We start from the raw sequence: 23,705 nt of genomic DNA, 5'->3' as shown, positions 1-23,705 counted from the left end.
GCCATGGACTAAAACCACAGCTAAAACCAGAGATGCCAGGTACTTTTTTCAAATGTCTGCAATAATAATTTTAAAAGTCTGGGAAGAACAAAAAATGTGAGGCAAGCTAGTGTAACCAAAAGCCTTTATATTCAAAAATCTGCAAATATCTGCAACCAAACGGAAAAATCTGCAAATATCTGCGTCATCGAAAAAATCTGCAGCTTAAATTAAAAGTCTGCGAATTTGCAGACTTGTCTGCAAATATGGCATCTCTGGCTAAAACTAAGGACATTTAAATAATTAATTAATAAAATTAAGGACGCTTTCCATAATCATCAAAATCAAGTACATGTCCTTTAAAATAAGTATGGTTGGTAACCCTAGAGCTGATGGTAAGGAGTCTACAACAAAGCTACTCCGATTTGTCGCTGAAAATCCTCAAACAGCATGTGATTATTTTGAGGCATACAAAAAAACAGAAATACGTTCATTACCAATCAAGCTTACTCCCGAGGAGGGTGTTTCGTTAGTGACTGAAGCCGACCCCAGTAAAAATCAATACCATTTGATGAGATCTATAGGAAAAGCACACCATGCTGTAATTTTCCCTACATATAATTTGATACTAGAGGCCAAGAAAAAAGCGTACCCACCATTGGAAGCTATCACGGTCTCTGAAACCAGTGCAGAAACTACAGGATTTGGTAGATTTGGACGCAAAAAGGATTGCGGAATACTTCGAAAGGAAAGAAATATTGGAAAAGCACAATTGGGTCATTAAGCTATATATATAGTTTTCCGTTCCATTCGATAAATTTTAGGTCCAATATACATAATATCTAGAGCGTTTTTTCATTACATCATATCTAACAGAAGCGTCAAACGGAGACAATCGCGTGCAAAAATTTAATTGCAGCATTCAAATTTATTTAACAAATAAAGCACACAGAAGACTATTAATTCTACTATCACCTCTGTATTTACTCATTGTAGGATCGTATAAGCATATTACATGTTTTTCGCGAAGATAATAGAGAGATAATTGATAACTATTATTTTATTGCATTTTGCCGATCACTTTTGCTATAATGCTCTTTTACATATGTGGTCTTGGCAACTCCGTTTGCAGATGACACATTTTACTGTGACGTTTAAAGAGACGGGCTTGTAGTTGTGATATATTTCATGTGCTGTATTGCAACCTAGAGTGTAGATATGAGGTTTGGCATTGGAAAAACATACTAACTACAGTCGACTTGGAGAATCATCACAACGCAAAACATCACATCTACAAAATATTAGCAAAGCTTTGGTATACTATATGTGACATTTTGACTTAAGATTAAATTAACATGTAAAGAGTTATTATTTTTCTCTATAATTTGTGGACGATAAAGAGTCAATGCTTGGCTTTTTTTTGGCATAAATCACTCAGTTTGTTTACATTTGTTAGATATTACGTTTTGAATAAATGGTATAGATATAACATTATTTAGTGAAAAATTCCGTTGTAATACGTAAAAACGAGTTTTTTGTTCTTTTTTTTAAATAAATCTTATGTAAACTTGGCAGCCATACATAAGAAAACTGCGGTTGTTTACATCTGGCCTATCAAGACAACACCCAAAATGAAAAAAAACTATATGCATTGGATGGTGTTTATCAGAGATGCCAGATTTGAAGATTTGTCTTCATTTTGAAGACATTTGAAATGTTGTGAAGACGTGTTTTTCATTTTGAAGACAAATTTATTCGGATGTCTGACTGATTTCTGGCAGAATTCTGGCTCAAAATCAATAACCGATTCAAGATCCTGACCGTTGAAGACAAATGAAGACATTTTTTTATAAAATGTGAAGACATTTGAAAAAGTTACCTGGTATCCCTGGTGTTATATAAAAGTAACCCTGCGGGAAAACCGGGAAAACATGTATTATTTTTTTCTAACAGGGCATCATTTGTCGTCAAATTCGATATGTCAAATGAGTAGATACAGAACACTAGATTAGGATTATCGCTGGTGTTCCCATTGTTTTCGTCTCGGAACATGTTTGTTTTGCTTTCGGTATATATCTGTCAAGGTATCTAAAGTAGGGTTGTGGTACCGGTAATACCGGTACCGAAAATCCTGAGAATACCAACCCATTATTGGTATCGTAATACCGGTGCTGAACAAAGGCCAGTACCGGTATTTTCGGTACTATACAATTTCTGTATGAAAAATATGTGGACTCTCTGTTTCAAAATATCGGTCTGCAAGATGACTTTATTATATTACGTACCTTCTAGATAAATCGTTGAGCTAACATCTTTGTGAGGGAATGAGGTGGAGCTCATAATAATAATTCTAGAAGTTAAACATTATTGGCTCCCGTTGTACTGAACGGTATGTTTAAATTCCTGCACTATTTTGTCGAAATTAAATTTTAACGATCTTGTACTAAATTTCAAAATATTCACATCTAAAGGGCGAACACGAAATTATTGCAACACATACAACAGGGTATAACTTTTTTACCATTGGGTAAAAATCAACCAAATTTTGCACACTTTCTCATTGATGTGTATTGTTTACATGCTGTCAAACTCGAAGTCGTGTTTTTCGATTCAACGAAAATGGAGGTGAACCAACGCGAGTCGAGAGAACAAATTCTTTCCAAGCACCTGAAATTTCCTGACCTGTCGCACCGGCAGTTGGGAAAAATGTTGAACATTCACCATTCAACCGTCTCCAGAGTGTTGAAGCGGTTCCAGGAGCGGTTGACGTTGGACCACGGCAAAAGGAGCTGAACACCGGGACCGGAGAACAAAAAGACGGAGGGAAAGGTGAAGCGGATGATTAAAGCAAATCCCAACGTCTCAAGCCGTGATTTGGCTAAAAAGATCGGCATGTCGCAGAGCTACGTCCAAAATGCAAAGAAGAGAACTGGACTACATACATACAAGGTACAGAACTTCCCAAACCGCGATAAGCGGCAACAATCGACGGATAAAACTCGGGCACGGAAGCTCTACGAGAAGATGCCTACAAAATATGGCTGCTGTGTGATGGACGACGAAACGTATATAAAAGCCGATTTTATGCAAATTCTGGGGTTGGAGTTTTTCACCGGCTAGAGCAAGTTCTATGTGGACGACAAATTTAAGAAGATGAAAATGTCGAAGTTCGCCTCCAATTATCTCATTTGGCAGGCCATCTGCTCTTGCGGACTGAGGAGTGAGCCTTTCGTGACAAAGGGCACAGTAAATGGCGAGATCTACAAATCTGAGTGCCTCGAAAAGCGCCTTTTGCCGTTCTTGCAGCAGCACGACGCAGCCCCGCTATTTTGGCCAGATTTGGCATCATGCCACTATTCTAAAAGTGTCCTGGAGTGGTATGAGGCCAATTCTGCCCATTTTGTTCCAAAGGACATGAATCCGCCAAACTGTCCGGAGCAGCGCCCGGTGGAGTAGTACTGGGAAATGATGAAGCGGGAACTTCGGAAGAGCAAGAAGAGAGTCAAAGACGAGAAGGACATGTTAAGAAAATGGAAAAAACTGAGAAACTGGTACCGGATGACACTGTAAAGACTTTGATGGAGGGCATCAAGCGAAAATGCGTTCAATTTTACACTCAAGGCTCCATAGATTAACTTTTCTTTTGGGTTTTGAAGTAAATATATGGATAAAACTACCCTAAAATTTTGGTTTGATTTTGAACATAAAATTGGCATGACATTTTCGGTGTCGCAATAATTTTGTATTCGCTCTTTAGCGTAGGAGACGTAAAAATTGGCTATGATTTTTTTTCATTAGCGACATTCTGATTGGTTTCCATTATTCACTGGGTGGCGCGTAATGAAACTGGTCTAAGTCGTGTCTGTATTTGGTTTGCTCTTAAACCTTTATCCATAAAAGAACGAATAACGATTTAGTAGCTAACAATGTTAGACTTGGTGTACTGCATCAAATGTGGCTATTTTTAATTATTGGTGATTGGAAAATTCAGTAAAACCCCTTACTTTACAGGAAATCAAGGAGCCTTGGATTAGAGAATAGTAGGCAAACGATTTAAAGGTCGAAACCAATTTACAGAAATTTTACATTGTCGCTTTGATTTACTGTTGTTAATAGGGTTTCTTACATTTAGCATCTGTTGAAGTCGACGAAAGTCGCACCGTTTAGCAGTTATTGATTTTAAAGTGGCCTAGATTTCGAAATAAAAGAAGGTGCCGCATACGAAAACTATCGTCTGCTGAAATGAGTCATACCATTCCAAAGCAATTAAAAACAATAAACATGTCTTTTTGATCATCACAAATCAATCATCTGAGAATAAGGTCATCAGTTTGAGCATTCAATTTCACTTTGAAGTTTTTTACGAGTTTAAAAAAAATATTCGAGTACCGGTACTTTACCGGTACTATCGGTACTGAGGGCTTCAGTACCGTAGTACCGGTTCTCTCCAAAAAGGGTCGGTACTGTGAAACCTAGTAATAACTCAATGCCATAGATACGATGCAAAGATCGACGTTGTTTCTTTTTCGCAAAGCTTTGCTTCAGTTTATTAGATGGTACATAGGAAACATCGGATCACTCTATCTTGAGTTTATCTTTGCCTCTAGTAGTTATAATCTCTTTTGTAGGGTCTCATGTACAAGTCTCCTTGTGCCATGACATATCGTCGCTGTTGTGCTATCTTATGACAAACGCCATTTTGGGGTAAACTGAGTTAGATATGCCATATCACTTGTCTAAAAAATCTCTACAAAGTGGCGTTTTCAGAATTTTGACATACTGCTTGATTACTGAGCTATAGCGAAAAACGTACTGCGAAATTTTATAATTTTTGCTTCGAATGGCCGTGCCTGGGTATTGGCTCAAGTTATCTTGATGTATAAGATGTTTTTATGTGTAAAACTATCTGAAGGACACAAAGGTATAATCATTTTTAAAACAAAAATACACTAATTGTGAGAAAAATGCAATTTAAGTTTTAAACTGGAAATATAGCATATTTGGCAACACTGTAACCAAAAATAACTATTTTTTCTAGATTCCCTGACTCATTTCCTTCAAAATGCATGCCACCGATTGTCTATAGACCAAATGAAACCAAAAATATGAATAAAAGTTAATAATTGATGATTTTTTTTCTATGGAAAATTTTCCATGCGCGATTATGACACGCCATACAAATTTTGTCATCAATATACACTTATGACACGTGTGAGTGCGACTTTTGTTTACATTTATAGTGAAAACTCGCAACTTAGACAACGGATCTTCGTAATAACTGAGAGATTAATACAGAATAGATAGAAGCATCGATTGTCTTCTTTGAATTGTTTATACCATTTATTAGTTTCAAGATATTCAATCTCAAACTTTAAAAATCGTTTTTCTCGAAATGTGCAAAATGGCGCTTGTCATAAGATAGCACAACAGCGACGATATATTGATACACTCGAGCGAATCGTAGTAACCCAGTAAAGTTCAGCCGGAAATAAACTGGAATTCTGGCTGGTTCCAGTTCGCATTCCGGCTCCAGTGACACAACCGATTCTAACTAGAATCGGTTGTGTCACTGGAGCCGGGATACGAACTGGAAACAGCCAGAAATCTAGTTCATTTCCGGCTGAGATTAACTGGGAACTTTCCCCAGACATCCATGATCGATCAAACATATTAATGAAGCTTGTGTAAACATTTGAACAAATATAGGTACAAACCCGAATAGAATTTTACAATAGCATTTACCCTACAAACAATCATAAAATAATAAATATTATAGTTATTACTGTTTCAACATTGTTCGATGCCAAGTTCTCACAGTAGATTTACAATAAAATTTCATGTAACAATAAATTTCACTGTTCAGCAAAAAACTGATACAGTGCATTCACATTAAATTTTACTGTTTTCGAGAAAAAAAATGTATGGAGAAAAACTGATTTTTTTAATGTTAAGATACATAACCACCCCCCTTTTTCACTGTAAAAGTCTATTTTACATTGAAATTTACTATAAAAACGTTAAAGTTTATTGTTTTTGTATTGTAGCATAACACTAAAACTTACTGTAAACTGTTGTAAAAATACTGTACTGTCACAGTGAAAATCAAGGTTTTGTTACTATACATTTCTATTCGGGAACACTAGCGCCACCACACCAGCCTATCACAACTACAAGTATAAATATTTTGAAACCTTTGAAAATTTGGTAAAATTAGGCAATAGAAAATCGGCAAACTTGCATACAATGGAGAGCCATGAATGGATACCTATATGTGATGGTGATTTTCGACGCATTTTCATTTAAATGTTTACACAGGTTTTTCAGGAAAGTTTGCTATAGCAGTATATAGTGCAGGGATGGGCTATTTCCCTGTCCAAAAGGTGGTGGATAGCACATACGAAAGCTTCGTGTGTATCTGTTATGCTCCCCCTGATGGATATCATGAATTGGCGAGTTAGTGAGCAGTACACACTTAGTGACCACCAAGCGATCCACTACACTGTTGGTCGGCGAAACTGTACGGTAACGCCGAGAGTGAGGACTGGCGAGTAGGGTTCGCAGTACCGACCCTTTTTGGCGAGAACCGGTACTACGGTACTGAAGCCCTCAGTACCGGTAAAGTACCGGTACTCGAATATTTTTTTAAAAAGTTCGAAAAAAGCTTCAAACTGAAATTGAATGCTCAAACTGATGATCTTATTCTCAAATGATTGAATTGTGCTGATCAAAAACATGCTTATTGCTTTTAATTGCTTCGAAATGGCAAGACTTATTTCACAGAAGATATTTTTCGTATAGGGCACCTTCTTTTATTTCGAAATCTAGGCCACTTTGAAATTAATAACTGCTAAGTGGTGCGACATTCGTCGACTTGAACAGATGGTAAATGTATGAAACCCTATCAACAACAGTAAATCAAAGCGAGAATGGCAGTAAATACGAGCAGGTTAATCGCATTTCCTCTATTGCTTTTCTCAAAATTGGTTCCGACCTTTATGTCGTTTGCCTACTATTCTCTAATGCATATCAAGGCTCCTTGCTTTTCTATAAACTATGGAGTTTTGCTGAATTTTCTGATCACCATTACAAATCGCCCCATTTGAAGCATTGGTGAACTGTTAGCTACTAAATCGCTGTTCGTTCTTTTATAGATAAAGGTTTAAGAGCAAACCAAATACAGACATGACTTAGACCATAGTCTTATTACGCGCTACCCAGTGAATAATGGAAACCAATCAGAATGTCGCTAATAAAACTTTAACTTCTAGAATTATTATGATGATGGCCCCACCTCATTCCCACACAAAGGTGTTATCTCAACGATTTATCTAGAAGGCAAATTAATATAATTAAACGTTATCTTGCAGACCGATATTTTGAAACAGATCCCCCTGCAGAGTTAACATATTTGTCATAAAAAATTGTATGGTACCGAAAATACCGGTACTGGCTTTTGTTCAGTACCGGTATTACGGTACCAAAAATGGGTCGGTATTCCCGGGATTCTCGGTACCGGTATTACCGGTACCACAACCCTACTGGCGAGCGGAAGTTGAAAATAAAGGATTTCGACAAGTACCTTTTTGTTTAAACCAGCCCCCTGCTAGGCAGCCATTTTGTCCTAGCCAACATCTGCCTTTGTTAAAATCAAAACAACCCAATGCTATTGCACTGGCGACGTGGGCCTAGATGCAGCTAGGCCCATCATATGTTGGCTACTGTCAAAGTCCGTATATCTCCATAGCGAATGACAGGAGTGACACCCTCCTGGTTTAAACGCTTTATGCTGACAGCGTCACTCCGATGACGGCGCCGGCGGTTGAATGGTAAGCGTGACCGCCACTCATTCCAGTTGGTCTGGGTTCAATTCCAGCCGAGGTCGTTGAGATTTTTCTGAGGTGAAAAAATCTGTGGTCACGTCTTCCTTCGGAAGGAAAGTAAAGCCGTTGGTCCCCGGTCCATGAAATTGGTGGATCGATATCTAGTCCAGGTAGTGGAGTCACCTCTCTGGCGTCGGTAAAGAAGAAGTAGAATCCAACTTCTATACTTACTAATAAATATCCTTCATCCGTTATACTTGTGGACTGCGCTGTAGTATATATGCCTCTAGCAAAAGCAAGTATCGGACTAACAATTCCTTCCCTTTCCTTCCGCGATCTACGTTCGGGCCTGGCCGGCGCCGGTATTTATCAATAAACAATTTAGGATTACCAGGAGTTGCACATTAAAAGATGTTTCGGTACTCCCAAGCATAATTATCTACTGATTCCCTGTGCAACTTCGGCTAGTCCCGATCGATAACGGAGTAGCAGCCAGGGGTGGTTGTACAAGCTCAAGCTCAGGCTTTATGCTCACAGCGACACTCCGATTCCGAGTACCGATGTTGGAGACAGTAGCGAGGGCATATGATGTAACGTTGCCGAGGGAAATGGAGCCGAGGAACTTCCGGCGTACTGGTGAAACGAAAGGCTAAGCATCCTCCGGGCTGTATGCCAAAAACCCAGAAGATGTGTTCAGAGAGCATGATCAAAGAAGATTGTAAGGTAACATTCCGGGCGGCCAGGGCCACTTTTAAAACGCGAGATAGTGCTGAGTAATGCTTACAGTGTCGTTAAGGCCTGGATTAAGAGTCCAATGACGCCGAAATGTGCGCTAACAAACTAAAATTATCGTGGAGGGTCTTTTCCCGAAGTACGACCCAACCGCATGGCCGCCTACACCGTACGTTGATGCAGACTGTGGAAATGCTGGTGACAATCGAGTTTCTAACGACGAGCTTTTTATTGTGGTAAAAGGGCTGAAAACGAAGAAAACTCCCGGTCTGGACGGTATTCTCAACATGGTACTAAAGACCGCGATCAACAGGCTGACGAGCTACGCTGAAAGTGAGAACGGATTTGGGTTCCGCAAAGGGATATAGGCGGTGGACGCCATCCGCACAGTCATCGCGAGCGCGGATAAAGCATCGAAGCAAAATAGAAGGGGTCGCTACTGCACCGTGGTAACGATAGAAGTAAAGAACGCGTTCAATAGTGCTAGCTGTGGGTGATTGCCGTAGCGCTACACAGAATGCGAGTTCCGGACTATCTCTGCAAGGTTCTGAAAAGTTACTTCCAGATCCGAGTACTGGTCTACGAAACGAGCATGGGTCAGAGGTCGATCAGGGTCACTGCGGGAGTACCTCAGGGCTCCATACTCGGCCCAACGCTCTCGAATATAATGTACAATGGGTTGTTAACACTGAAACTGCCCACGGGACCTGTTGTTATCCGGACGATAACCGGCGAGACCCTTGAAGAGGGGGAGATGTTGACGGCCGAGGCAATAGGCATCGCGGAAACGCTGATGGCTGACGTCAAGTTGCAGCTGGCTCACAACAAGACCGAGGAAGTTCTGGTTAGCAACCGTAAAAAAAAGTCCAGCGTGTCGCGATCAGCGTCAGGGGCCAATCCATCCCATCGATGCGTGCGCTGAAGCACCTGGGTGTGATAGTCGGCGATCGGTTAAATTTCAACAGCCCTGTCGACTATGTATGAGAGAAGGCTGTGAGGACAACTAACGCATTGGCAAGGATCATGCCGAATAATAGAGGAGCAAGAGACAACACGGCACGTCTCCTGGCGGGTGTCTCATCCCCAATACTGAGACAATGACGTGCCGGCCTGGGCTGCTGCGCTGAACTCAAAGCGGAACCGGATGAACTTGACAAGCACGTTTCGCCTAATGGCTATTCTTGTGGGGTGCGTACAGAACGATATCGTCGGAGGCGGTATGCGTAATTGCCGGGATGATCCCTATCTGCCTTACTCTTGCTGAGGACGTGGAATGCTACCAGCGAAGAAATGCACGAAAAGCAAAGAGACTGGTCCGAGCGGACTCGTTGGCTAAGTGGCAGCAAGAGCGGGACAACGTGGAGAAAGGAAGATGGACCCACCGACTCATCCCAAATATGTCGGCCTGAGTGCATAGGAAGCATGGAGAAGTGAACTTTCATTTGACGCAGTTTTTGTCCGGGCACGGATGCTTCCGGAATTACTTGCATCGGTTTGGACATGCTTCGTCACCGCTTTGCCCGGTGTGTGTGAACGTGCAAGAGCCACCGGAACGCTTGGTGTTTGAATGCCATAGGTTCAAAGAAGTCTAAAGGGTATGCCTGGTGTGACAGTGAACAATATCGTCGAAGAGATCTGTTACGACGAGCATATCTGGGACGCTGTCAACAGAGCGGTTATGAGTATACTTTCCGAGCTGCAGAGAAAGTGGCAAAGGGACCAACAAAGAAACGCCTTTCGCTAGAATGCCGTCGTGAAAACACAAATCGGGTTTCGCGAGAAATTCCGCTGCCAGAGAACTTTCCGACGGTGTAGGCTGGGTTCACCGCCGGAAACCAGTAGAGTAGTACGCGACGTAACACCGCGTTCGGGTTATAGGGCTGCCAGTGAACCAGATGTCTGGTTTCACTGGAATCGCCGACACCGACCTCGACACCCTACCGTGTAGCTCGTGAGAAGGCTAAATTCACTGCCGAGGATTAGACCGTGTAGACAGCGTCGAATAGCTAGCAGTGGGCCGTTGGGGCGCCAGTGAACCGGAAGCTACGCTCCACCCGGAATCGCTGGATGGACCTCAGCACCTACTGGCTGGCCCGTTCAGTAGGTTAGGTCCACCGCCGGGGACTTGATCTAGTATATGAAGCGGGGAGCTAAATGGCTTAGGGACCGTTCATAAACCACGTAGACCAAAATTTGAGAATTTTTAACCCCCCCCCCCCTCCCCCCTAGTAGACCTTCAGGAATCAGAATATATTGGCTCAAATGGCACGTTCCCCGTACATTAAGTAAGATGAAAGTAGACCTTAGTAGACTTTTACCAACTCCCCCCCCCCCACGCCAAAAGTCTACGTAGGCTTTTATTTTTTTATTCGCGGGAAATGTAGAATTAGCAAGAAGCACATAATGTTCAATTAAAAATTAGCGTTCTGATTTATTTCAAACTTTTTAAATATTAAAGAAAGATTTTTCACATTGGTTTTTTGTCTATGACTGATCAAATCAATTAATAACAAATCAAGGTGCTTGTCAACGTTTGTGTAGCGGAATACTTCTTTTCAAGGTTAGTCACTCAAGTATATGTAAAAAGATTTATTGCTATAACTAGTTCAAGTTTTGGCCGAAGTGTAACCTACAGTAACAATGCAGAATTGCTAAACACTTTTTGAGCCTTACTGGTGCATTAAAAATTGTTAAATTAAAGGAAACAATTACAAAATAATACTGTCGATGTGTACTATTATCTAGACTAAAATAATACACCAACTATGCTCACAAACTTTACTTTTCGTGAACAAATTTTTAAATCTTCCCAAAAATATTTATTTTTTTTTATGTAATTAATAGCCATATCACCTGAGAGTATTATCGCAAAGTATCAAAGCTTAACTCCGAATATTTTCGAAGATAAATATAGTAGAACCGGTTTGCACGGAGTTGCGTAGAGTCAAGACATAAAATTTAACGGGTGTTTAAATATTTTGAAATCAGTGTAAATGATTGCAAGAGAAACTGATTAACTCGAGTCAACACTTTGTTGTAGAAGTTTCACTACACTACTGCTTTAACCACCGAAATCAACAAATAAAAAAAATTAATCCACCTATTAATATAAATCGGGTGTTTTGTTGTTACAATGGTGGTTTTATTGCTTAACTTTGACCATTTTTTAACTTTTTATGGTTCATGCATTTAATGGTCCATGCATGTCTGCTAACTAGTGGTGTCTCAGATGATTTCAAAGTCAAAATCTTCCGTCGAGAGGAATTTTGGTCAAACATCTTTAGAACTGTCATTTTGTATTATTCCTAGATCAAAACTATATCAAAATATACGCAAGAAACAACAATGTGTGAGGTTGCCCAAACAAAATCGTGGGTTCTGGGTTGAGTGGTCGCTTAACGAGTAGTTACCTCAATAGTGTACTAGCTTTGAAGTGCCTGCATAAATACACCTAGCTGAATAGACCGATATTTTAAATACAACTCTCTTTAAATCCCATTTATAATTAGTAATACGAGAATAACAAAAAAAAGAGACTACGTAGACTTTTTCGAAGAGCCCCCCTCCCTCCTCGTAGACAAACGTAGACTTTTGCTAGACCCCCCCGTCCCCCCTATGAGTCTACGTGGTTTATGAACGGCCCCTTACGGAAACGAGCATCGGTATCGGGAGCAGTCTACCGCCGGGGAATTCACGGTAGGACAGATTCGCCGCCGTGGCTAGCTGACAAAATCGTGACGAAAAGGGGAGCCAATTGGCTCACTGGTACCGAGAGAAATTTCGTCGCCGGGGAACTCTCAGTCGGAGTAGGTTAATATCCGAGATGATCTCGATAAAGCTGGAAGCTGAATGACTCATGAGATAGAAGAGCAGAAGAAAGTGGTGCGACATAAGCGCAACGAACCCTCCCACGAAGTAGTACCTCGACGTATTTCCGTGGACAAGATGGGCGTAAAGAGTAAGGAATGTTTTTTGGGGTTAGGCACAAACGTGAGTCGTGAGTCCCACACAGGTCAGGCTTTTGAAGTTTTTTATGCCTTACTATAAAAAAAAACACACACACACATACAGACTTTTTCCGATCTCGAGATTCAGCCTTGCGGGCCTCGGTTAAAAGGTCGAATGCGACCAATTACATAACCTTTCGATATGAGAAAAAGCAAAGAATATTGAATTACAAAATAAAATGGTACCGGTATTGTGTAGCTAGGAGGCACTGGTAGATGCGGGGTGTTCGCATCGTTTTAGCCTAGTCAAAAGTTCCGCGTCATGTTAGAACCCCTTTTTTGGAGTAAATTTTGGAGGAGTTGTCATCACAGTAAAACGCACATCGTGGTTTATTTTCTTCAAATTATTTATTACATATCAAATATCATACTTTTATGCGCTAATGGTGTGTCACTGTGTCTGTGTGTATTGCATGTATATGTCAAGCCCTTCTTCTCTGTTGACCTTTAGTATATACAATACGCTCACCACCTTGTATTACGTAATACTTTTCTTTACCAGTTTTTCACCCGCTCAAAGTTCATATTGTTGCATTTTCTCAACGTCCAAATCATCGTTTTTGCTATCATTTTTCAGAGTTTTTAAGAGAAATCGATTATGTCCTGTAACTGGGTAATGTAAATAAAAACGATTTTACGCTATGCTTTGTCGTAGGTGTTACCCAGATTTAGGATTTTGTTCTTGTAGTCCGGAGATACAGATATTGGGTATGGTGTACCAACCTAATATTGGATGTTTTAAAATTCAACATAAACGCGACTATACTGAAGTTGCTTATTCAACATGTGAGTGAGAATGAGAATGTCTGTGTTCGCTATGAAGTTATTATAAATGGTGTGTTATTTTTTATTATCATACAGTTTCCTGTTCAAAATGTATTATTGATTAACTTTACTTTTCATTTATAACTGTCTATATTCTATCTTGTTTTATTCAGATAATTCTGCATTTTGTATTTTACATACTTGTCTACATAGTGCTACTTCACGTTTACGGTAGGGAAAGGTATAAAATGTAGAGATAGCTTTGGAATCATAGTTAGTTGGATAAAAAATATTTCCATTTCGTAGTGGGTTCACCAACAGAACCACTAATTTGGTATTAATTTTAAATATTGCTTTGGAAAGAGTCAACTAAATGCAATGTTTCCAAGAAATCCATTCCGTTCAGACGCTATATAATCAGTCTGCTTTATCAATAGATCATTCATATAAACTTTGGAGAAAGATTCAACTGTGGTTTTACTGTCGATTGTGTAAGGTAACGGAAATGAGGTGTTCTCTTGTCAGTTTGAATTATGCACCGCAAAATTTAATACTCTTCTTAGGTTTATTGTACCAACTATACTGTTTAATAAAAAAGTTGCCTTCATCTCGCACATTTAAAACTATCTTAAACAACAGTTTATGGTGCTTCCAGTAAATATAAAATAAATACAGTTGTATCAAATCACAAAGATCGTTTCGTATCAGTGTCAAAAATGAACGCTTAAGTACTTCGATTATTTGTTTCTTTTTTTTTGACTAGTTTACTTGAGTGTTATCAAAGTGGATCCCACTCCACTGCTTTGACTCCTATTACCACCCGTTTTCAGGGGGTTGACTGTTTGGCTATTATTAAAAAAAAACTTTCAAAATCCTAGATCAATCGCTGCTATAGAAATGTGTTTTATGATTCCGTTTATCAATTATTGTTTTGTTTGATTCTTGTTTTCCTTTCTTTCGATACTTGAGCTAAAAGTGTGGCCTAGAATGTTTACCTAAATTGGGAATTTTTGAGATGCTACATAGATTAATCATGATTAGAGATTGAACAGATGTACAATTTAGCGCAGAGGGAGAAAAAAAGAGTATTCCAAGTCGAATGGTTGTTAACCAGCAGCATTCTGCGTCGAATCGCCACAAAACTTGTCTGCCATCACGCTGAGCACATGCTCGAACTTGGCATGACGGTCTTCAGCCGGAATGAAGCATCCTTTACAGCCCCAGAGGAACTTGATCTGGAATTCCGTTCTGTGGAAGGCAAACGAAATGTGGTTTTGTAATTGTTTTGTTATTTATAATCTATGAGGAAAATTATTCTGTACGATTACATATACTCGAAATATATCGAACTCTAGATTGATAGATGACTGTAAAGTCGAAGACAGCATATGAAGAAGACTGGCAACTCTGTCCAGAGTCTGCTGGTAAAGGTGGTACTTCCCATAGTGACGCACACATACATATACACTTTTACATTATGCTTCCTACCTTGCTCCAATAGAGGCGCTGTAACCTCTGTCACTTCTCGTTTGTATGGGGGAAGGAAAGAGAAATCAGTCTTCTTAATATGTAGTCTTCGGTAAAGTTCAATTCAGTTAGAATCCGGAAAATTTATTTATTCTGTAGCAGTGCCATTACGACTAATTTCTTCACTTGGATGAAAACTGGTTTTCGCTGAAAATCAGTTTTCGGCTAACTGCTAACCAGCAATCCGAAAACTGGTTTTCAGCAAAAACCGGTTTTCATCTAGTGAAGAAATTGACCGTTAGTGTTCAGATTCGAGGTGATTTGTTAGCGATTTGTTTGAAAAATGTACGTATTGTGCTAGTTTTTTTATTCAGTTTGTTTATTTAATTAGGCACGTTTACGTTAGGTTGAAGGTGCCAATATCTTTGTTTTACATTTGAAGTTTATTAAAGCTACACATTGGACATTTCTTTTAAATGGCCTGTGTTAAGCCAAAGAGGACCAAGCGCCATTTTGAGGTACTTTATCTAAAATCGCTTTAACATCCAATGTAACACCAGGAACTCTAATATCTATTATGTTTTGGGAGCTCAAATAGCAAACGAAAGCAAGCAAGTGTTCTTTGACTTTCTACGTAAATAGTAAGTTATCGAAAAATGAATTTTGGTACGAAAAATACACGAAAAAAATTATGGCGCTTAGCTCGGTTTGGCTTAACGCAGGCCAAATAATGAAATGAAGCAGCTACAGCTATTTCACAGATTGGGATACATTTCGAAACATAAGAGGGGATTATAGAATCGTATTAAGATTAGGGGAGTCAATTAGAGATATTTTATGAGTACACTCACTAACACAATTAATTGCATATTCTCTCATATACAAGAACGGTCTCTTCCATTCCAAACGTACAAACGCTCGTGTCCTTCGAGATAATACAAACTTGCTCACAAATGCATGCAATTGCAATCCTTTACACATACTTACGCCCACAATCTCGCCAACATTTAAACACCCAGTTCATTAAGTGAACGTTTTAGCACTTATAAATTTACAAACGCGATCTCAAGCATTACCCCGCCGTTCGCGCGATCATGAATTTGTCACGTCCGAAAGTCTCTATTTTCGGTCCTGGCAACCTAGCCTTATGCCAGTTGGATTAATCGAAAAAATTACGCTCATATCCATTAAACAACACGTTCCTATGAGACATGACCGGGAACTTTAGTGATATGAGGAATTCACTCTCTTCTAGCATTCAGAACGTTAACATACAAACGCTTAAGACCTTTGCGATCATCCACACACACACCAAAGCCCGCGGTCTCGCAAACATGAAAACACCCCGGTGATTAAGTGAATATTTTAGGACTAATAAAATAAACGCGGTCTCAAACGGGAATCTACAAACGCTCACGTCCGGAAATCTGTTCCATCAGTATTAGCATGAGTACACGCGAATATGCGAATGGCCACACGGTTATAAACTCGTATTTATACACGCAAAGTTACATACACGCTAGTGCAAGCGACAAACACGTAAATATATAAACGCATAAGCCCTTCGCGATAATCCACGTGAAATTTTAGCACTTATAAATTTACAAACATTGTGAAGTGTGAATATTTCAGCACTTATAAATTTACAAACGCTGTCTCAAGAGTGAACCTACAAACGCCCGTGTTCGCGTGATCATGAGTCGGTTACGTCACTATTCGACCCTAGCAGCCTACGTTCATGCCTTCAGTTGGAACAATAAAAATAACGCTCGTTTCCACTAGACATTACGTTCCATGGGACATGAACTGTAGTGATATGGAAGAACTCAATTTCTTCTAGCATCTGAGTCGTACACCGAAAATTAAGTATTAGATTCACGGTCCGCGCGCGATCATCAAAGAACACACGCGAATATGCGAATGAACACACTGTTATAAAATCGATTTTATAGATGCGAAGTTAAATACACGTTAACACACGCGACATAAAAACGCAAACGCGATCGAACACGTTAACGCACAAACGCTCGTGCTCCTCGCGATGATACACGCGATCGTTAAGTGTCTGTGCCTGCACATATGTGTACCGTACAATGAATATCACATTTAGAATCACGGCCCGCTGCAATTGGCCTAAGGCAGTGTTTTAGTGGATGATATTTCCCGTCTCGTCTGAAATTATAGCAAGTTATTCTGGCGGGAGCCCATCCGAGACCATTGCTCTACAATTTAATCATTTAAACTAAGGGAAGTCAATTGGAGATATTTTCATGAGTAGTACAGTTGGGCATTTTTGTCTTTCTCAATAGAAAGGTATTGCAGTTGCTCTGAAAACCGACTTTTTAACGTCTGTGTTACGGCGGAAGTAAATCTAAGCGCCGTTCACGAAAATCAGCTTGACCTTCAGTCGTCCTAGCAAACTTTATTTCGCTCGATTCGAGTAAACAACAATTGTATCTCAATTTGCATTGTTTTTTTTTCTTCTACTTTGATTACCGCACTAAGCGTGTGCTATAAAGGGAGACTGTAGAAGGCAGTCAATTATCAGTTGAAATTATACGTTAGAACGGTAACCGTCGTGTGCATATTTATCCGAACGCGCTCCATCGATAATTGAAATTTTTCGGTCGTTTTTTTGTAGCTCGCAAATCCATATGGTCCTTCGAACCGGATTGCGAAGGATTTTGCAAAGACTCGCAGTTTCGGTAAATTGTTCGCTCGCTTCTCAGTTACGTACTTTCGTGATTCTGCCAACCGGTGGCACAGTGAGCAAAAGGTGATTTAAATTTTATCGACAATGGAGAAACTAATTCGCGAACGAAAATCCCTTGAGCCGCGACTCAAGCGCGTACATGACACGGTGGTGAAAATCCAGCCAGAAGCGGCTGAGGAAATTGACGTGCAATCGGAACTCGATACGCTCAATGACATTTGGGCTGCGTATTGTTCAGTGCATAAAAGAATTCTAGATGCTTGTACGAATGATGAAACGTACGAAGAGGCCATTGAATGCCAGTGTAGATTCGAAGAAGTTTATGTCCGGTTAAAAAACCGACTGTTAAAATTGCTTAAAGTGATAAAATTGGCTGATAGTAATCGTGAGGAGCGGCCGCCGTCCCAGAATGACGTGATCACGCAACTTGCCCAGCAGCAAGCCGAGCTTCTAAATATGATGTCCACACGTATGGTTCTTGCTACCAGCAGCACAGCTGCATTACCAGAAGCTGCCATCGCTCCCACTCCCTTGTCGGACCTGAAGCTGCCCCCGATGACCTTGCCTGTGTTCAGTGGTAACTATCTCGAGTGGCAGTCATTCATTGATCTTTTCAACAGCATGGTTCATCAAAACCCATCGCTGAAAGATAGCCAGAAACTATACTTCCTGAAAACAAATCTTTCTGGTGAAGCTGCATCCCTAATTTCACACTTGAAAATCGAGGATGTAAATTACAGTCCCGCCTTACAAAAACTTAAATCGCGCTACGACAAGCCACTCGAGATCGCTCACAAGCATATTGAACGCTTTCTAAGCCAGCCAGCCCTGACATCATCGTCTGCTGATGGCTTACGTTCACTGCATGACATCTCAGACGAAGTCGTTAGAGCCCTCCAAGCCATGCAACGAGAGGATCGGGACACATGGCTTTTATTTATCCTTATTGAGAAGTTGGATCGGGAAACCAAACAGCTATGGTACCAACGAGTTGCTGATATGCAAGAAGCGAACATCACGCTGCAGTGTTTCCTCCACTTCATAGATTCTCGCAGTTTTGCATTACAATCGGCGCAGCCCCCCAAACATGGAGCCGTTGCTGCCCAAAAACCTCCTGTGAAACCATCGTATAGAGGGGCAACTGCATTCATCACCACAAATGCACCGCCAGTATGCAACGTTTGTGCAAAATCGCCACATCCACTTTATCAATGTGGCAAATTCATTCACATGAGCCCCGAGGAAAGGCTGTCAACAGTCAGCAGACAAAGGCTTGAAGCAGCACCTTGGAGAAGTATGCAGATCGGGAAATTGTAGAAAATGTGGCCTACTGCATCACACGCTTCTGCATGCCGCATTTGAGCCATCAGATCATCAACCAAGCCCGTTTACGTCGTATGCCGTACATGCCAACAATGGTCCGGCCGCCCAGTCGCTAATTTCGGCCCTTGATCCCACTGCTAATCTCGACGCGTCAAATGTTCTTCTCGCGACCGTAGCCATTAATGTGTTGGACAAATATGGACGACCGCATGCATGTCGCGCAGTTCTGGATTCCGCATCTCAAGTAAGTTTCATCAGTAAGAGCTTCTGCGACGAACTTGGCCTGGATCTAATGGAAGCAGACATGGATCTGGAGGGAATTTCATCCATGCCTGCACATGCCGACAAATGTGCGCAAATCGTTATAGCATCTCGATGCACGGATTATCGCACTGCTGTCCCGTGTATGGTGTTGGAAGAAATCGTTAAAACATTGCCAGCGAAACCAGCCGATATTGACCAATGGTCCATACCTGATTCAATTGAGTTAGCTGATCCACTTTTTAACCGCCCCGGTAAGATTAGTGTTTTGCTCGGTATAGAACTTTTCTTCCAGTTACTCGAGCCAGGAAAAATCAATCTCAGCACGGATGATAGTCTACCTACATTACAAACCACCAAATTAGGGTGGGTGGTAGCCGGTCGCTATCGAAACAGCGCTCCGCTATCGAACTTGAAGGTGTCGACGTGCTTGTTGGCTTCCTCTGATGATGGTCTTTGTCAACAGCTGCGAAAATTTTGGGAAATAGAAGAGTATGCTGTACCTAAAATTCACATCAGTGAGGAGGAAAGGCGCTGCGAGGAGCATTTCTCAATGCATACGGTTAGGAATAACAGTGGAAAATTTACCGTTCGTTTGCCATTTTTGCACCCACCGAGTCAACTTGGCGATTCGAGACAGATGGCTGTTAGACGTCTGGAACACATGGAAAGGAAACTGCACCGGAATCCACTCCTCAAGCAAGAGTACCATGCATTCCTCCGCGAGTATCTCGAGCTTGGGCACATGACTATTTCGGAACATGCAAATCCCACAGAGGCCGTCTACTTACCCCACCACTGTGTGATAAAGGAAGCCAGCTCAACGACGAAATGCCGCGTTGTATTTGATGCTTCTGCGAAAACTACAACCGGAAAATCTCTTAACGATATTCTCATGGCTGGTCCAGTCTTGCAAGATTCGCTGGTGAACATTCTTCTACGCTTTCGAATTCCTACTATTGTGATTACCGGAGATATCAAGCAAATGTATCGAATGATTGAAGTGCACCAAGATGATCGTGATTTCCAACGGATTTTGTGGCGATGGTCAAGCGACGAGCCGGTGAAGGAATATCGGCTAAATACTGTAACCTACGGAACTAAAAGTGCTTCCTATTTGGCCACAAAATGCGTGCAGCAGTTGTTGGAGTCCCACAGACTGATGTATACGGAGGCAGTGGAAAAGGCAGAACGGGGCACATATGTGGACGACATTTTAACAGGTGCTGATTCAGAGGAGGAAGCCATTCTACTTCGCCAGCAGCTCTCAACAATTTTAGCTTCTGGTGGTTTTCACCTCCGAAAGTGGGCGTCAAATAGTGTAGAAGTCCTCAACGCGATCCCGGCTGCTGATCGGGAAATAAACACAACTATAGAACTGAACAACACCCGCACCATCAAGGCCCTCGGCATCTACTGGCAGCCGTGCAGCGACGAGTTCCTGTTCTCTAACATACCGAATCAGATCTTTCAGCCCACGAAGCGGACCATGCTTTCGCAAATCGCCAGTATCTTTGACCCATTAGGGCTTCTGGCGCCAATAGTCATCAAAGCGAAAATGGTCATGCAACAGCTCTGGGAACTGAAGGTGGACTGGGACGAAGCTCCCCCCGGTGAGTTAGTTCAAGTTTGGTTGACATTCGTGCAAAGCCTTTCCGATCTTAATTCCTTACAGGTACCCCGACGAGTGATCGGCACGCAAGCCGCCTCTCGATTATATCTGCACGGCTTCAGTGATGCATCCGAGCGAGCCATGGGTGCGTGTGTCTACATTCGTGCGATAGACAACGACGGCAACACATCATCACATCTGCTGTGTGCGAAATCTAAATTGGCGCCCATTGGAAATGGACGAACAACACTACCTCGGTTGGAGCTGTGCGCCGCAGTGATCCTGTCCAGACTAATAGCGAATGTGAAGGAAGCCCTAACCATACCCTTTCATGAAATACGTGCGTACTCGGACTCAACGGTGGCGCTGGCGTGGATCGCGGGTGGTGCTTCAAGGTGGAAAACGTTCGTCGCAAATCGTGTGGCAGAAATAACTACGCATCTTCCTGCAGTAAACTGGAATCATATCGACACCCGTAGCAACCCCGCCGATCTGATCTCTCGGGGTACTCTACCAGAGCAAACCATCAACAGCGGTCTCTGGTGGCATGGCCCGTACTGGAATGCTTGTCCAACCATAGATAATTCCGCGCCCACGGTCGCTCTTGACGATAAGCAACAACGACAGGTAGAAAGGGAACAGCGTTCTGCAGCAGTGACGTATCTAGTGGTTTACGAAAACGACTTTCTCGACGGGATGCTGGCCAGATATTACCCTAAACTCCAACATCTTTTACGTATTACTGCCTGGATGATTCGCTTTCGACATCGCGAGTATCGAGCCGCCAGGTTAACAGCATACGAAATCGACAACGCTATGCAACTCTATGTGAAACACGTTCAGAGGTTGCAATTCGCGAAGGAAATCAATCAACTAGAGAAGCATCATGAGGTGCATCACACCAGTCCACTTCGACAGCTGAAACCGTTCCTGGATGAAGCACATCTCCTCAGGGTGGGCGGTAGGTTACAGCTGTCAGATCTCAGCTACGACACGAAGCATCCGATCTTGCTGCCCCACCGCTCAATTCTCACTGCGCTCGTTCTCCACCACGAGCATAACCAGCTGTTTCATTGCGGCCCCCAATCGCTATTGGCAGCTGTACGAAAGCGTTTTTGGATTATTAGCGGTACCAGCGCCGCTCGCAAGACTTGCCGATCCTGCGTCGAGTGTGTACGAGCGAAGCCAGTACCAATTCATCAGCTGATGGGCCAGCTACCAGCAGACCGCCTGAAGCCAGTTCCTCCTTTCTCCATCACCGGTGTGGATTACGCTGGGCCAATCAATGTTGTCAGTCGTCGAACGCGAGGTGCTGTAGCTACAAAGGGCTATATCGCACTATTCGTCTGCTTCTCAACTCGAGCGGTACATCTAGAAGCAGTTTCGGATCTCACTACGTCCGCATTCATTGCGGCGTTCACTCGCTTCAGCTGCCGATATGGACTGCCGAACAAGATGTACTCTGACAACGCCACTAATCTTCGGGGTGCAGCTAGAAAACTTCGTGAGTTATACCAGCAGATTAATTTAATCGAACATGAGAACCAAATAGCAGATTATTTTGCGGACGAAGGCATTGAGTGGTCATTTATTCCCGCTCGTTCTCCCCACCACGGTGGACTGTGGGAAGCAGGGGTGAAGGTGGCGAAGAGCTTGCTAAACAAGCTAGGAGGTGATTCTCGTTTCACGTTCGAAGAGTTAAGTACGGTTCTCTCGCAAGTAGCAGCTTGTATGAACTCTCGTCCTATCACCCCATTGTCGAATGATCCCAACGAACCACAACCTCTCACGCCAGCGCACTTTCTCATCGGTCGGACCTTGAATGCTGTTCCAGAGATCAACCAGCTGGAGCGACAGATCGGATCTTTGAACAGGTGGCAATATGTACAACGAGTCACCCAGGAGTTCAGAGTTCGGTGGCAGAATGAGTACGTTCTATTGCTTCAACGTATGGTAAAATGGCAGCATACTACACCGAATGTTACTGTCGGTGAGTTTGTTCTGCTGATTGCCGATAACGAAAAGGCTAAGCAATGGCCGATAGGTCGTGTCGTAGACACCTTTCCTGGCCCTGACGGACGCATTCGAGTAGTGGCCGTTAAAACTACCAACGGTATTTCACGGCGTGATGTCAGGAGAATTCGGAGAATCCCATTAGAAGATGATGAGTACGTACCAGGACGGAACGGAGCAGAAATTCCTCGCAGTAATTTGGTGGGCGGTTTATGTTACGGCGGAAGTAAATCTAAGCGCCGTTCACGAAAATCAGCTTGACCTTCAGTCGTCCTAGCAAACTTTATTTCGCTCGATTCGAGTAAACAACAATTGTATCTCAATTTGCATTGTTTTTTTTCTTCTACTTTGATTACCGCACTAAGCGTGTGCTATAAAGGGAGACTGTAGAAGGCAGTCAATTATCAGTTGAAATTATACGTTAGAACGGTAACCGTCGTGTGCATATTTATCCGAACGCGCTCCATCGATAATTGAAATTTTTCGGTCGTTTTTTTGTAGCTCGCAAATCCAGTCTGTGTGTGACCAAAAATGTCACTCATTTTTCTCAGAGATGGCTGAACCGATTTTGACAAACTTAGTCTCAATTGAAAGATACAACGATAATAGGCTGTTATTGAATTTCTGATGGATCCGACTTCTGGTTCCGGAATTACAGGGTGGTTAGCACGATCACGAAGAAAATGTCGATTTTAATAAATTGTGCAATGAATGTATAAAGGTGAATTTTTTCCAAAATATGACCACAACTGCTTCGATTTGTAGTACTAGGTCACTAACAGCCATTCAAAGTCTTTTTGGTCACATTGGCCACCATCATCGGTTCCGGAAGCCCCGGCGGAAGTATCCAAATTCAGAATAACAGTCACATCGGTTTCTCGGAGATGGCTAGACCGAATCAACCAAACTTAGTCTCAAATGAAAGATGTTGCGTCCCCGTAAATGGCAATTAAATTTTATCCCGAGCCGACTTCCGGTTCCGGAGTTACGGGTTGTGGCGTGCGATCACATAG

The 23,705-nt window shown here is 41.9% G+C and overlaps 1 protein-coding gene across 1 annotated transcript in view; it reads right to left on the bottom strand.

The window, feature by feature from the left end:
- Positions 1-12,884: 12,884 nt before the first annotated feature.
- LOC131678395 (breast cancer anti-estrogen resistance protein 3 homolog) overlaps positions 12,885-23,705 on the bottom strand; it is a 109,860-nt gene continuing 99,039 nt past the window's right edge. Inside the window, exon 12 of the mRNA XM_058958541.1 lies at positions 12,885-14,551. Within this exon, the coding sequence (XP_058814524.1) occupies positions 14,410-14,551 (142 nt within the window). The 3' untranslated portion in view covers positions 12,885-14,409. The remainder of the gene's footprint in view (positions 14,552-23,705) is intronic.

This window comes from Topomyia yanbarensis, chromosome 2, assembly GCF_030247195.1.
Source record: "Topomyia yanbarensis strain Yona2022 chromosome 2, ASM3024719v1, whole genome shotgun sequence".
Taxonomy (NCBI): domain Eukaryota; kingdom Metazoa; phylum Arthropoda; class Insecta; order Diptera; family Culicidae; genus Topomyia; species Topomyia yanbarensis.
This window is presented reverse-complemented; position numbering and strand designations above follow the sequence as displayed.